Below are 12500 nucleotides of genomic sequence, written 5' to 3'. Positions count from 1 at the left end.
GCCCTCGAGACAGAAAAAAATCACTCTCTTCAGTCAACTGCAGCAGTCAACAAAGAATGTCCGCCGAGGGAAATTATATCATCATCATCATCATCAACCATAATCATGAACTAAAGTGGGAAAACATTGCTCTGGGTTTCATTCCTTCCGAGCTCCGCCTCCGTCATGGCAAATAAACATGGATGCTCCGTCTGGTCATTTATAAATCGCGACGCTAGAGGGCGCTTAAGGCTACCCCAGCCGCTTAACAAACGGCAAAGAACCCGGATTCATAGAATCTTCTGTTCGAATCCTTAAACGTCGAATAAAATACGCACGAAGTCCTTTCTTACGTTGGATTCTGAATGGCTGACAGCTAGCGTTTACCACTAACGCATAGACTGGTTCTAATAGCATGTCGAGCGACAAAGCTGCATGCAGTCGCCCCTACATGCGGTGCGACAAACCTCAGATAGAACAGTCTAGTATTACTGCTAAAATATTCGTTAGCAAGTGGATTGCTCGCATGGATAATTATTTGAACAAGCAGATAACGTCAATATTGAACGTTCCCTAGAATTTGATGTAGAAAATAATCGTGTGTACACACCCCGGATAGCCTGTGCTCTGCAACTGAGTTATTCTGATGGTAGCGTTAAACCAGCTGCTGCGGTAGCAATAGAAACGCGCACCAATGTACCTCGATGTGCGCGCAATGTGCGTGCGCGTGCGTGCGTGTGCGTGCGTGCGCGTATGCCTAATATCCAACGCAACGCACATGTAATCATTCTGACTGTCGCTCAGTCACACTGACGTCACCGGTGCGGGTCTCTGCGCATGCGTAGCCCGATGTGACGTAGTAACGTGGCAGCGTGAATGCCTCATAACGAGAGGTCATGGTGAGAGAATGACAATCAGCAGTTCTAGTGACAACATCGAACGTAGATACAGCCATTAATCACGCAGCAGCACAGCGCACACCGACAACGACGACAACCACACACACACACACCTGTGTGTGTGTGTGTGTGTGTGTGTGTGTGTGTGTGTGTGTGTGTGTGTGTGTGTGTGTGTGTGTATATATATATATATATGTGTGTGTGTGTGTGTGTGTGTGTGTGTGTGTGTGTGTGTGTGTGTGCTTCGTTAATAGTCAACGGTGTGGGTCTGAAATTAATCAATACAGGAACAAACTCTATTTAATTCTACTTCAGCATTATATAATCCAAATATTAATAATACTAAATTCAATATAAAATTCCTACTTGCTTTGATATAAACAACAGTTGAGTCTATATAATTAATAATTATGATGTCTGATAATTTACTGTTCATTATTACATGAAATTCTACTTTGCCCACAATTAGTGAAATTAGGTGTCACACTCACTAAACTCCTATTTAAAAGATTATATATGTATATTATATATATGTGTGTGTGTGTGTGTATGTGTGTGTGTGTGTGTGTGTGTGTGTGTGTGTGCGTGCGTGCGTGTGTGTGTGTGTGTGTTGTTGTCCAGACGAATGAAAGCAGAGTTTCAACAGAATTGCAACAATCAGATTTTGCTCACCTTCTTTCAGCTTATGGTCAACATATTCTAGTAAGAATTAGTTGATTTTGCACTACCATGCCTACTAATTGCCAACGTATAGTTAATAATGGATAATAACAGATTATTGCATTACATGGATTACATACTGACATTATTCAATTGTTTGTGTCGTATGTCAGTCATTTTCCATGATGAAAACCTTGTTGCATACTTTGTGGAACATTTCTCATATGCATTATACTGAATCATAATTTTTTTAAACGTGGATTACGTTATCTTAAAGAAATCTTTTATGGAAAATACTGGGAGGCGTACATGTGCCACTCTGAATACCTCATGGACCATCTGTACATGTCCCGAACCAAAATCACTCACATAAATTGAAACCATATGAATTGATAATGATATATAAAAAGTAGCACTGTAACAATCTTTTTATCCTATTCTCCTCTGGTTGCAGTGATGTTCCTGAATTTCTCAAAGCAGACAAAAAACATTTCAACAAGGAGCAATTTCTCGAGTGCCAATCCGAAGCAGACCGACCCTTCTACTGCATGGTATGGCATGCATTTACACATCTAAATACGATTAATGGATGTGCTTGTGCTGTATGTTTTTTATTGACCTGCAAAAATACACATATTTTGGAACTCTCAACAAGCTCTGACTGTTTATCCATTTCAGGTAATGCACACGGACATGTTCCGGCAGTTCCTGAACAACCTTATTGACCACAAGATAGACTGGAGTCGTGCATTCATGCTGCCTTCCACAACAGACCAGCAGCCGTCTTCCATGCCTGCTAGGCGGTACACAGCAGGTGCTAGTACCAGGTATGTGCAGTGTATTTAGATATGATGAGAGAGTGATAGAGTGTATTTACCTAGCTTTACAATTCTATTATATTTTGGAAAGTATTGATATAGAATTCTGTTATGTTTGTCACTTGTGTACCAGTTTAAAGAATGTACTACCTATAGGATGATGAAGTTGTTTTTATTATGGTTGTCAAGGCAGAGCGAATTTGCCGTACGTTGGTCGTATCAGACCTTGTGTGGTGACTTTTCACTTAAAGCATAATGGCTCGTTCTTCTGCAATATAAATGTACGCATTTCACTCAGAAAATCGCGAACGCTGATGAAGAAAAGTTCAAGTACGTATGCATCATTAAACGATGTTGCTGAACCATTGCAAAAGACCAGCGAGTTTCTAGTGCCGCATGTGATGAGCGAGAAAGGTACTCTGCATTACTACCAGCGGTGCATCCAGCAGCTTAATAACCTCCAACATGTAAGCATGTAGTTCTCGTCTGTGATTTTTTTTGGTAGTTAGGTTTACTATGGTTCGGAAAGAATATATATCAAGATAGTATAAATTTACGATGTTAATAGTCAGAGTGTTAAATAACTAACTAATTAACTAATATTAATTTAAATAATTAAGACGTGTTCGTGTCTATTTTGGTATTAATATTTGGCTAAGTATGCACATTTTTTAGGAATATATTGGTATGTGTGAGATGATAATACTTTATGAACAAATACAGACAGTATATTTGTTGTCAAAATATCTCGTATATCTTGCGTTTGTTTCAAAATTCAGCCGGGAGTTATATGGTGGTGATGTTATTGGTAAAACATTTTTATGAATTTTCCTTAGGCTACCAAGTCAAAGGAGGTGCTATGTTCGTGCCTATATATGAAGGGTTTGATGGAGATAGCAGCTGGGCAGTTGATGGAAGGTCTGCAAACTCTGAATGAGCTTAATGACATGGACTTTAAGCTGTTTCCTATAGAGTGAGCAAAACGTTGCACAATTTCTCGTCATTTAGTTTTATTTACGTGGGTGTGACGGGACACATTTCATCAAGAGTGAATATAAACTAATCATTTGTTTTTATTCACTTCTGATTTTACGTGCATTAAATTTTCGCGTATGTTTTAGTTCTGTGGAGATGGCTACATTTGTATGGGTCCTGGAATACTTGAAAAGTCTTGACATTTTAAAATGACATTTTCTGGGTGTGAAAAGTCTTGCAAGATGGACTATGGCTTTAGAAAATCTTTAAAATAGGGTTAATATTATGTTTGGTCCTAAAATGTTCGTGAAGTTTAGCGCATGTCTATCGTGTTCATATTTTACTAATGATCATAACAAGTTTAATATAAGGAGGATCTAGTCTTGTTTATGGATTGAGACGCAATAAAATCTACGCGAGGCAAGAGTTTGATTATTATTTTTGATCGGAAGATTCAAGGTACAAAGATTTTATTTGTCTTGAATCTTGGGGTTCTGGAATATGTCTCTGTCTTGTGAAAGTACACCCTGCATGTATATATGCATATTGCATCACTAATATTCTGTTATCGTTGATATTGTAGTGTGGTGCAGAAAGTGATGCTGACATCGTCAGAGAAGCAGAGAGGGGAACTTGAGCAGATGGCATTTTTTCGCGACAATTCCATGTGGAAGAAACTGGCCAGCAGTGAGACGCTGGGACGTGCATACAGGGACCTCACTGTTTCCATAGAGAGCATTCCAAAGCGACCAGTCAGTAGGTGCCACTCCTGGTCATTTCTGTGTACATAAGGTCACATAGACCATATAGCATTAATAATTATATAATAATGTAATAATAATAATATGTAATATAATAATATAATATAAAACTTTACAACAGTGCTTCGGTTTAATTCTTTCATTGATTTTAAGGAAATCAATCCAGCATTTAGGCACTCTCAGGGCACTATTAGTATAGACCAGAGCCCTGATCACTGGAGATTGATAGGGCTCGCATGCATTATTTGTAATGGTCAGTTCACCGCACATTGCTACAATTTGCAATGCTTTGTGGGCACATACGCAATTAATGGCTTTTGCACGTATAGTCCACTGAAGCCTACAAGGACTATACGTACAGGACCTGTATAAGCTAGACTTGTGTTCCTGAGAGCACCAAAACGCCAGATAATATCCTTTCAATGGTTCACAGTCTGTCTTGTGGCAAAGCTGTGGAAATGAACAAGATTTGCGATTGTGGATCAAATTTGTGCCCATATATGTCACAGATCTGGAGACGTTTGCAAAGCACGTGGAACAACTGGACATTGCGGTAGATCATGAAGTCATAACCCGGCTGTTCCGCGCGCTTACGTTCAATAAGGACGATGGTAGGTCGTGTAGCACTTTAACAGCACTTTCTATATAGAAGTGTTGGGTTGACTTGGTTTGGTTACTTTAATTGCATGAAATTAAGTTAGTAGAGTTGTGTTAAATTATTGATAGGCACAAACGTTGGTGTAGACTGGGTTTTAGATTTAGTTAGATGTACCCTGGATATTATCTCTATCTCTCAGGTGACATTTTTTATCAGCATGCAAAACACTTAATGATAAAACTAGAATATACTGAAATTATGCTAAATGACACCATTACATGCTGGTAGAGAACACTGACTGTGGATGACATAAATTTGGAATTTTGCATGCTGTGCATGTCGTGTGTGTCTTCAGATTCTAGATGGAGATTAGGCAAGAATCGGTGCCATGTAAGATGCTTCTTGCATTGCTCATTCGCACCGTCTCTGTGCTTTCTCGGTTCTGATTGTTTAGGTCCTAATGTGTGCGTAATCAAGGCAAATTCTCTCTACTTTTTGCCAAGCAAACGTTTTCTTTCAAAATTGTTCGCCTTAAAAAATGGGCGTGATTTTTCAGAACAAATTGTCAGATACATAGGAAACTGCATCTACAAAGTTTTAGCAACGAAATTTAATGGGGAAGGGTCCTCAAATATCTCGCTATGGACTTCACAATCTCATCGCTAGCAAGGTGCCTTCCCCTCCCCTTCTTCAAATCCTGGATCAGCACCTGCCTTTTACGTTCAAGGATGATTGTTTTTTGTAGTCGTGGCACCGAAGGTGTTCAAGCGGTTCTATGACACGTGGAACAGTCAGGAGCTCGAGTGTCAGCAGGTAGACCTTCCCACGTGCTTGGAGAGGCTCGACTGGAACGAGTGCATACTGAAGGTGTCTGCGCCAGTGAAGACGGACTACGGAATGGGACGAATCGGCCTCACACAGAAACGGTATTCCGCCTTCGTTTGCGCGTTAGCGTAATTAACTAATACGTTATTAACCTAATCCTGGGTTTAGCGTGGATTGTAAGCTCACCTTGACATCGTCAAGATGAGCTATTGCCATCGGGTGTCGTCCGTCCGTCCGTCAACATTTGGCTACGGTCAACGATAACTCAAGAACCGTTTGACCCACATGTTTCAAATTGCATATAGTTGTTACTCTTATGGGAGAGGTTTGAACGTCCTATTTTGGAGCACGCCAGTTGACCTACAATCGCGCCACGTCCACTTTTTGGCAAAAATGTAAATGGCCACAAGTCAGTTCAGGTTCAATGGGTTTTGCTCATTTCTGGTATGTGAATGAATGAAGACTGGCCTCAAAACATATCACACAGGTTTTTGAATTTTAAAAAAAAATTATGCAAATTAGGTAGATTTTGGCAATTTCACTAGCATTTCAGTGTCTGCCTACGGTCAACGATAACTCAAGAACCGTTTGACCCACATGTTTCAAATTGAATACAGTTGTTAGTCCTATGGGAGAGATTTGAACTTCCTATTTTGGAGCACGCCAGTCGACCTACTTTCGAGCCACACCCACTTTTTGGCAAAAATGAAAATGGCCATCTAAATTCATTCGATTTTGTTAAATTTTGGTATGTGAATGTGTAAGGCTAGCCCCAAAACAGTTGTTACTCTTATGGGAGAGATGAACTGGTCAACAACTCTACAATCATACCTATAGACATGATATACGTGTAATATTGTGTTTTAGATTCTTCGTTACAGTAATTTGACTGGAATATTTTATTGTTTATATTTGCGCTATATAGAAAACCAAAATGGCGATCATTTAGGCGTAGCGCCATCTCTCATCAAGATTTCAGACTTTCATATCTGAAACATTTATTTTCACATCAAAACTTATGCATATATCATTATCAGGAGTATATAATGGGAGATATGCTATATAATGGGAGTTCTCCCATATATACTCTTGCTTTTTATATCCCCCTCCCTCTTCTATCACACCCAAGGTGAGCTACAGTGTCATTGACACTTTCATTTAATGGTGCCATAGTGTGACGGTAATTGATGTGACAATATTTAAGTTATGTAGAAACATGCAGTTATGATAACTAGGGAAAGTAGTGTATGTAGTTTGTATCTATTGAAATAAAAAGGATACATCTAACAATTTGAAATACTACATAATTCAAAACTCACATGACAGTAACCATGTCACAATATTCCACTACAATGAGAAAACAGGCGTTTGTTTGTGCATCTTGCACCAGTTGTCACCATGGTTGATGCACTCAGAATTTTTTTTTAATTTACAAGAGCATCCTCAACAGAGTCATCTGATTCTTTTGCTTGCTTCCAGGTTGTTTTACCTAGAAGATACAACGAATGAATATCAAGAGATAATTCAGCTCAGAGATATTGACAGCATTGAGAAATTCAACTGGCTCTCTGTGTTTTCAAACCCGCGAAATCCGTCTGTGCGGATATACAGCAAAGGTTGATTGCTTTCATGTTTGTTTCATATTAGCAAAAGTTATTTTGCGAGACAATTTCTGTACAATTTACTTGAAAATTCTTTAAGAGATGTGGCAATGGTAATTTGTACCTATCTCAGTATCTGTGCAGTAATTTCCTCTCATGGAAACCCTTAGCTAGTGATTTTATGGGTAATCTTTGTTCTGCTTGCCACAGTAAAGGGAGCAAAGCCATTCAGGGCTGCACTGAAGAAGGAATGCGACATCTGCTTAGCTGTCATTAAGGAGTTGTGGTCAGGAAGGCTGAGGTCAGTCGAAGAACAGGACATACATCTGATACAGCAGGCAGCGAGGAATGGACTGATCGTCGATGCGTTCCTTACAAGGTATGGCCACAGTTTCTCTCGTTAGATCATGATGTGCAATGACAGTGCAAGGTCTTTCTTTGATATAGAAACGTTGTTACATAAAGTGATGTGAAGCGATACTGATTTTGTTTATTATTGTGTATTAGAAAGGCAATAAGGAGTCTTTGCAAAATATTTGTCAACTTCATATCACAGCGATTGCTGAGAAAATGATGTGATAAAAGTTTGACAGTAGACACCGTGGCAAATGCCTTGATTGTGATTGTACTGCATAACACATTAAACCCCTATAATGACAACTTTTCTCAGTTGACCTGTCCGTCTGAGCGAGTTAACAACACCCCGCTTGAATATGGTTGCTACGAAAATCAAACCAAACCAGCTTATGTGCATTTTTCAGGTGTGCATGCCATGCTGTTGATCCTGCAACTCTTTACTGCCAAACATTGTTTTTTTTGTCAATGTCCTATCACAATAATGATTGGCTAGGGGCACCTGCCAATCATGCAAGGCAGATAGGTCAATCGTCAGCTCATCGTAACATTTTACGTAGAGCGCACCTCGTCGGCGTGTAACCGAAATCGCTTCCGATTCACGCGTGACCGCGTCTACGCACGTGTGTTTGCAGTCACCAGAAGACGAAGCAGCCGTGGTCGGAGGTGCTGGCGGCCGCCGCGGGGCTGTGCTACTTCACGCAGTGCAGCGCGGCAGCGGCGGCGTCGCAGCAGCAGCAGCAGAGCATGCGCGTGGATGCCGTGTGCGATCGCTTCATGCTCGCGCACCGCATCAACCCGTCGGCGACGGAGGCTGAGCGCGCGACGGTCGAGGCCCTGCTCTACATACCAGGAAGTGAGTGCGCTGCCACGCCGAGTGTCGCTCGCGTTGCTGTTTTCTACCTCGAGAGCTTTTTTTCTTTTCAGGACGCGTACTAGGGGGTTAACTCTTTTTTATTCTCCTGCTCTTGTATGGTGGCTTTTTTCATTTTTTCTCTGTTTTTTGTCTCTCTTTCACTGTTTCCCTCTCTATCTTTTTCTCTCTCGTTCTTTCTCTCCCTCTCACTTTCTCTCTATTTCTCTCTCTCTCTCTCTCTCTCTCTCTCTCTCTATCTTTTTCTCCTCTGCTTTTTGTCTCTCTGTCTCTCTTTCTCTCTTTCTCTCTTTCTCTCTTTCTCTCTCTCTTCTCTCCTATCTCTCTCTCTCCTCTCCTATCTCTCTCTATCTCTTTGTCTTTCTCTCTTTCGCGTTCTCTCTCTATGTGTGCAAGAGTAACACTCATACTCGTATAACACATGCATATTAACTAACGTACTTTGCAGATGGTGAAGACCTAGTCAGTCCCAAGCTGTGGGTTGCATTAGGCAGTGACAGAGTAATGGTGTATGATGCTGCCACCTGGATACCAGAACCAACTGTTGTGAATGTTCCTTCTCGCGTGGTATGTACAGGCAATCGTTTTGTACGCATGTGCAATTACCAAGTTTGTGTATATCCAACTGGAAATAGTGAAATCATTAATGCAAAAGCAAAATATCTATATATTATATATTTATTAGCTCAGCTGACGAAGTCAGATGCAGCTTGTAGAATCGCATGATTGTCCGTGCGTCCGTGCGTCCGTCCGTGCATCTGTCAACAGTTGGGCACAAATCTTAACCGCTCAACGTACAGTCTTGATATTCTGGACGTCGGGGGGGGGGGTCGCGAAAAAGACTCGGGATGTTGAATTTGGGGGTCTAGGGTCAAAGGTCAAGATGTGTCAATGGAGGGGGAACATTTCCCCCTTAACCTAAGGTATAGGAGGAAATACGGAATTGCGGCACAAATCTCAACGGCTCGACCTACGCTCTTAATATTCGATGTATAGTGTGATGGGGAGGAAACCCATCACCAGCGCGAAATTGGAGGTCAAAGGGCAGTGGGGGAAAGGTCAGATACCAGACATTTTCTGAGGACATGGTCTAACGGACCGAGTGCAAAACTTTTTTGTTTCAGCGCTGCCCTACATTTGTGATAATCATGATAAGTGTGAATGGGCCCTCACTTGAGTGCCCTTGCATATTTATTGGTTGTTTGCATTAATCATCTTCTAATGGTCTAACTAATGGTTGCAGCTAAATGCCAGCTAATATATACCATATTTACTCATGTATAAGTCACACTTTTTTGTACACAACTTCAAAATCAGTGGTGCGACTTATACACGAGGTAAGGTAAATAATGGTATACATGACGTAATGTAATTTGAAAAGCTCACTAGCACTTGTGGTCTCATCTTCCATGTAACTTTCGATTATAAAAGTTTTGCACCAACTTTTCAAAGCAAAATATAGGGTGCGACTTATACACGAATGCGACTTATACACGAGTAAATACAGTACTCTCATCGCTTTTCAAGTACCGCTTTCTGCAAGTGGGAGAGAAGCACATCTGGGCCGCAGCCAAAGATGGTACAATACACGTCATTGCCATGGAAACGGTCGCGGTATCCCGCAAGCTGCTAGCTCATGGCGACACCATCTCCGATCTAGGCGTCACTGTGGACAACACGTGAGTTGGTACTCGTTTGGATGCTATCAGTGTGTCTTAGCAGCAGAAGCCAGAGTAGATGCTATACACTATATACTAGACATTACAGGAAATGTAGTTGGTCCCATTTTACGAAAGCAAAAGTATATTATGTTTTCCTCCATTGAGTATGGGTGCGTGGTGTGTCTTCCTGGGGTGTGTACTATAGTCTACACTGATCTGTTGGTCAACATGCCAGGACATACTCATAGTTGATTCCTGTGAATTTTGCAGGAAAGTGTATTCGGGGAGCCTGGATGGTCATGTGTTCATCTGGAATCCCGAAACCTTTGAGAACACGGATTTCTTCCTGCCTAAGCGGGAGCTGATCGGCATTTCTGCAGACGATAACGAGAATCTCTGGTGTGGTAAGTGCAGTGACTTCAAGTTTGGTTTTGAAAAAAAAAATCTGGTAGATTTAACCTAATAATCACTTATTCTTGTGTTATACATATACATTTTGTACGTCTTTGGTTACTGGTATAATTTGGTATCCATATTTTTGCTCCTATGGCATCGTCTTAGCAACTGAAACAATTATTTTACTGAAGCTTTATACGTTCATACAGTTGAGTCTCGATTATCCGACCTAAACAGCTCGTATAGGTGGTCTGATAATCGAAAATATCGGATATTTCTGAATCGGCGATTGTGTAAGACAAAGTTCAGTATGAGTATGAAATCTAGTTTAGTAATAGCCATTCCCAACTATAACTAAAATAATAGGGCACAGAATAAGTAATGAGTGATTAAAGTTTTCTTTCCGAGATATTCCTTAGTTAAGCAAACGAAGCTACATCAATCGCAGTACGAAACACATGAGAGACGTAGCAAAAATTGGGCAGAATTATATCTGTGCACGCACAGATGAATTACACTGTACAGTGCACATGGATTGACTATGCCAGCAGAAATGGTATTTGCATGAATGGAAGGGCGAATAGGCATGACTGTACTGTATTCGTATGGCACTTGTATGGTTATCTCTGCTCGTGTAGGCATGAGAGACAGTATTGTGCTAGTGAAGGAGGATGGAACTCTACTCAAAACCCTCGAGCTGTACGACATCTGGGGCAAGCCAAGCTTCCTCGAGTGCTTTCTCATCAAACAGGTGGGAACCTGAAAAAAGCTTTCATCGCGATTAATCGACGTATCAAAGCTGATAAAACATAAGAATATATCACAGTCAGTATGTCAGCGTGTCGATATATCATTGCATGTGTCTACAGGTTCGGTGTAGGTTTCGTAGCATTTCATCATGATTAAAACTTCTACGATGCAAAAAGTTCCCGCGTGCCAAATTTTGTGGCAGCTACCATCGGTTGCATTCTAGACTTACACGCACTTGGAAATCTTTCAAGTAGCGGTTCGTGTTTTTTGCGTGACGGCTAGCGTGTTTACGTTGCAGAACGAACTGTGGGCAGGTTTTAGCAGATCTGGGGAAATTATCGTCTGGAATCTGGAGTCATGGGCCGAGCAAACCAGGCTGACATTGGAAAGTTGCTCGGGCATTTCATACATGGTCACTGCCAAGGACAAGGTAGGTGGCTCATTAATCGATAAATATAATTAATCAATCGATTAAAGCACGAAATAAGCAAAAAATCACAAAGATACTCTGATAAACCAAACAATTGGAAGCTGAATACTATTTACTATTTCGATACTATTTTCTAATTACCAATATCAGAGAAATATCTCCACAATGTATTGTAGTACACGAGTAATACATTGTGTAGGTATGCTCATGCTATTATTTATACTATTAAGCCATTATATAAATCATATAGATATGTTCATGCTGTTACTTATACTATTTAGCCATTATATATATCGTATATTATTTAGATATGCTCATGCTATTATTAATACTATTAAGCCATTATTTACATCATATAGATATGTTCATGCTAATACTTATACTATTAAGCCATTATATACATCATATAGATATGTTCATGCTAATACTTATACTATTAAGCCATTATATACATTATACACATACATTCATGCTATCATTAATAACAAGCTGGTGAATATCGGATGCTACATACACGCGTCCGTGTTGTTGTCACTTAGGTGTGCGTGGGGACGCTCTGTGGGAAGCTGAACATGATCAGCTCCCGCGGCGGGCAGGCGGAGCTGGAGAACCACTGCGTCGCGCACCACGACACGATCCGCACGATATGTAACATCGGTGATAAGTACGTCGCGACGGGCTCGGGCAGCAAGGACGGCCGCATCGCCATCTGGAGGGTCCCGCTGCAACGCGAGGGTCACGTCGTGTCGTCGTCCTCCGCCGAGGTGGCGACGCGTTACGTGTGAACACAGGTGGCGACACCGTCACACCGAGGTGGTGACGCGTTACGTGTGAACACAGGTGGCGACACCATCACACCGAGGTGGTGACGCGTTACGTGTGAACACAGGTGGCGACACCATCACACCGAGGTGGCGAT

At 41.1% G+C, this 12500-nt stretch overlaps 1 protein-coding gene across 1 annotated transcript in view; it reads left to right on the top strand.

Moving 5' to 3' along the window:
* The window catches only part of LOC106805195 (DENN domain-containing protein 3-like), a 26392-nt gene that overhangs the window by 10201 nt on the left and 3691 nt on the right, over positions 1-12500 (top strand). Inside the window, exons 10-26 of the mRNA XM_014806694.1 lie at positions 1500-1580; positions 1993-2089; positions 2217-2365; positions 2655-2823; positions 3193-3329; positions 3915-4087; positions 4602-4703; positions 5436-5616; positions 6995-7131; positions 7327-7495; positions 8106-8326; positions 8793-8911; positions 9872-10023; positions 10276-10409; positions 11040-11152; positions 11450-11581; positions 12121-12492. Coding sequence (XP_014662180.1) covers positions 1500-1580; positions 1993-2089; positions 2217-2365; positions 2655-2823; positions 3193-3329; positions 3915-4087; positions 4602-4703; positions 5436-5616; positions 6995-7131; positions 7327-7495; positions 8106-8326; positions 8793-8911; positions 9872-10023; positions 10276-10409; positions 11040-11152; positions 11450-11581; positions 12121-12366 — 2512 coding nt within the window. The 3' untranslated portion in view covers positions 12367-12492. The remainder of the gene's footprint in view (positions 1-1499; positions 1581-1992; positions 2090-2216; positions 2366-2654; positions 2824-3192; positions 3330-3914; positions 4088-4601; positions 4704-5435; positions 5617-6994; positions 7132-7326; positions 7496-8105; positions 8327-8792; positions 8912-9871; positions 10024-10275; positions 10410-11039; positions 11153-11449; positions 11582-12120; positions 12493-12500) is intronic.

This window comes from Priapulus caudatus, unplaced genomic scaffold, assembly GCF_000485595.1.
Source record: "Priapulus caudatus unplaced genomic scaffold, Priapulus_caudatus-5.0.1 Scaffold105, whole genome shotgun sequence".
NCBI lineage: Eukaryota > Metazoa > Priapulida > Priapulimorpha > Priapulimorphida > Priapulidae > Priapulus > Priapulus caudatus.
This window is presented reverse-complemented; position numbering and strand designations above follow the sequence as displayed.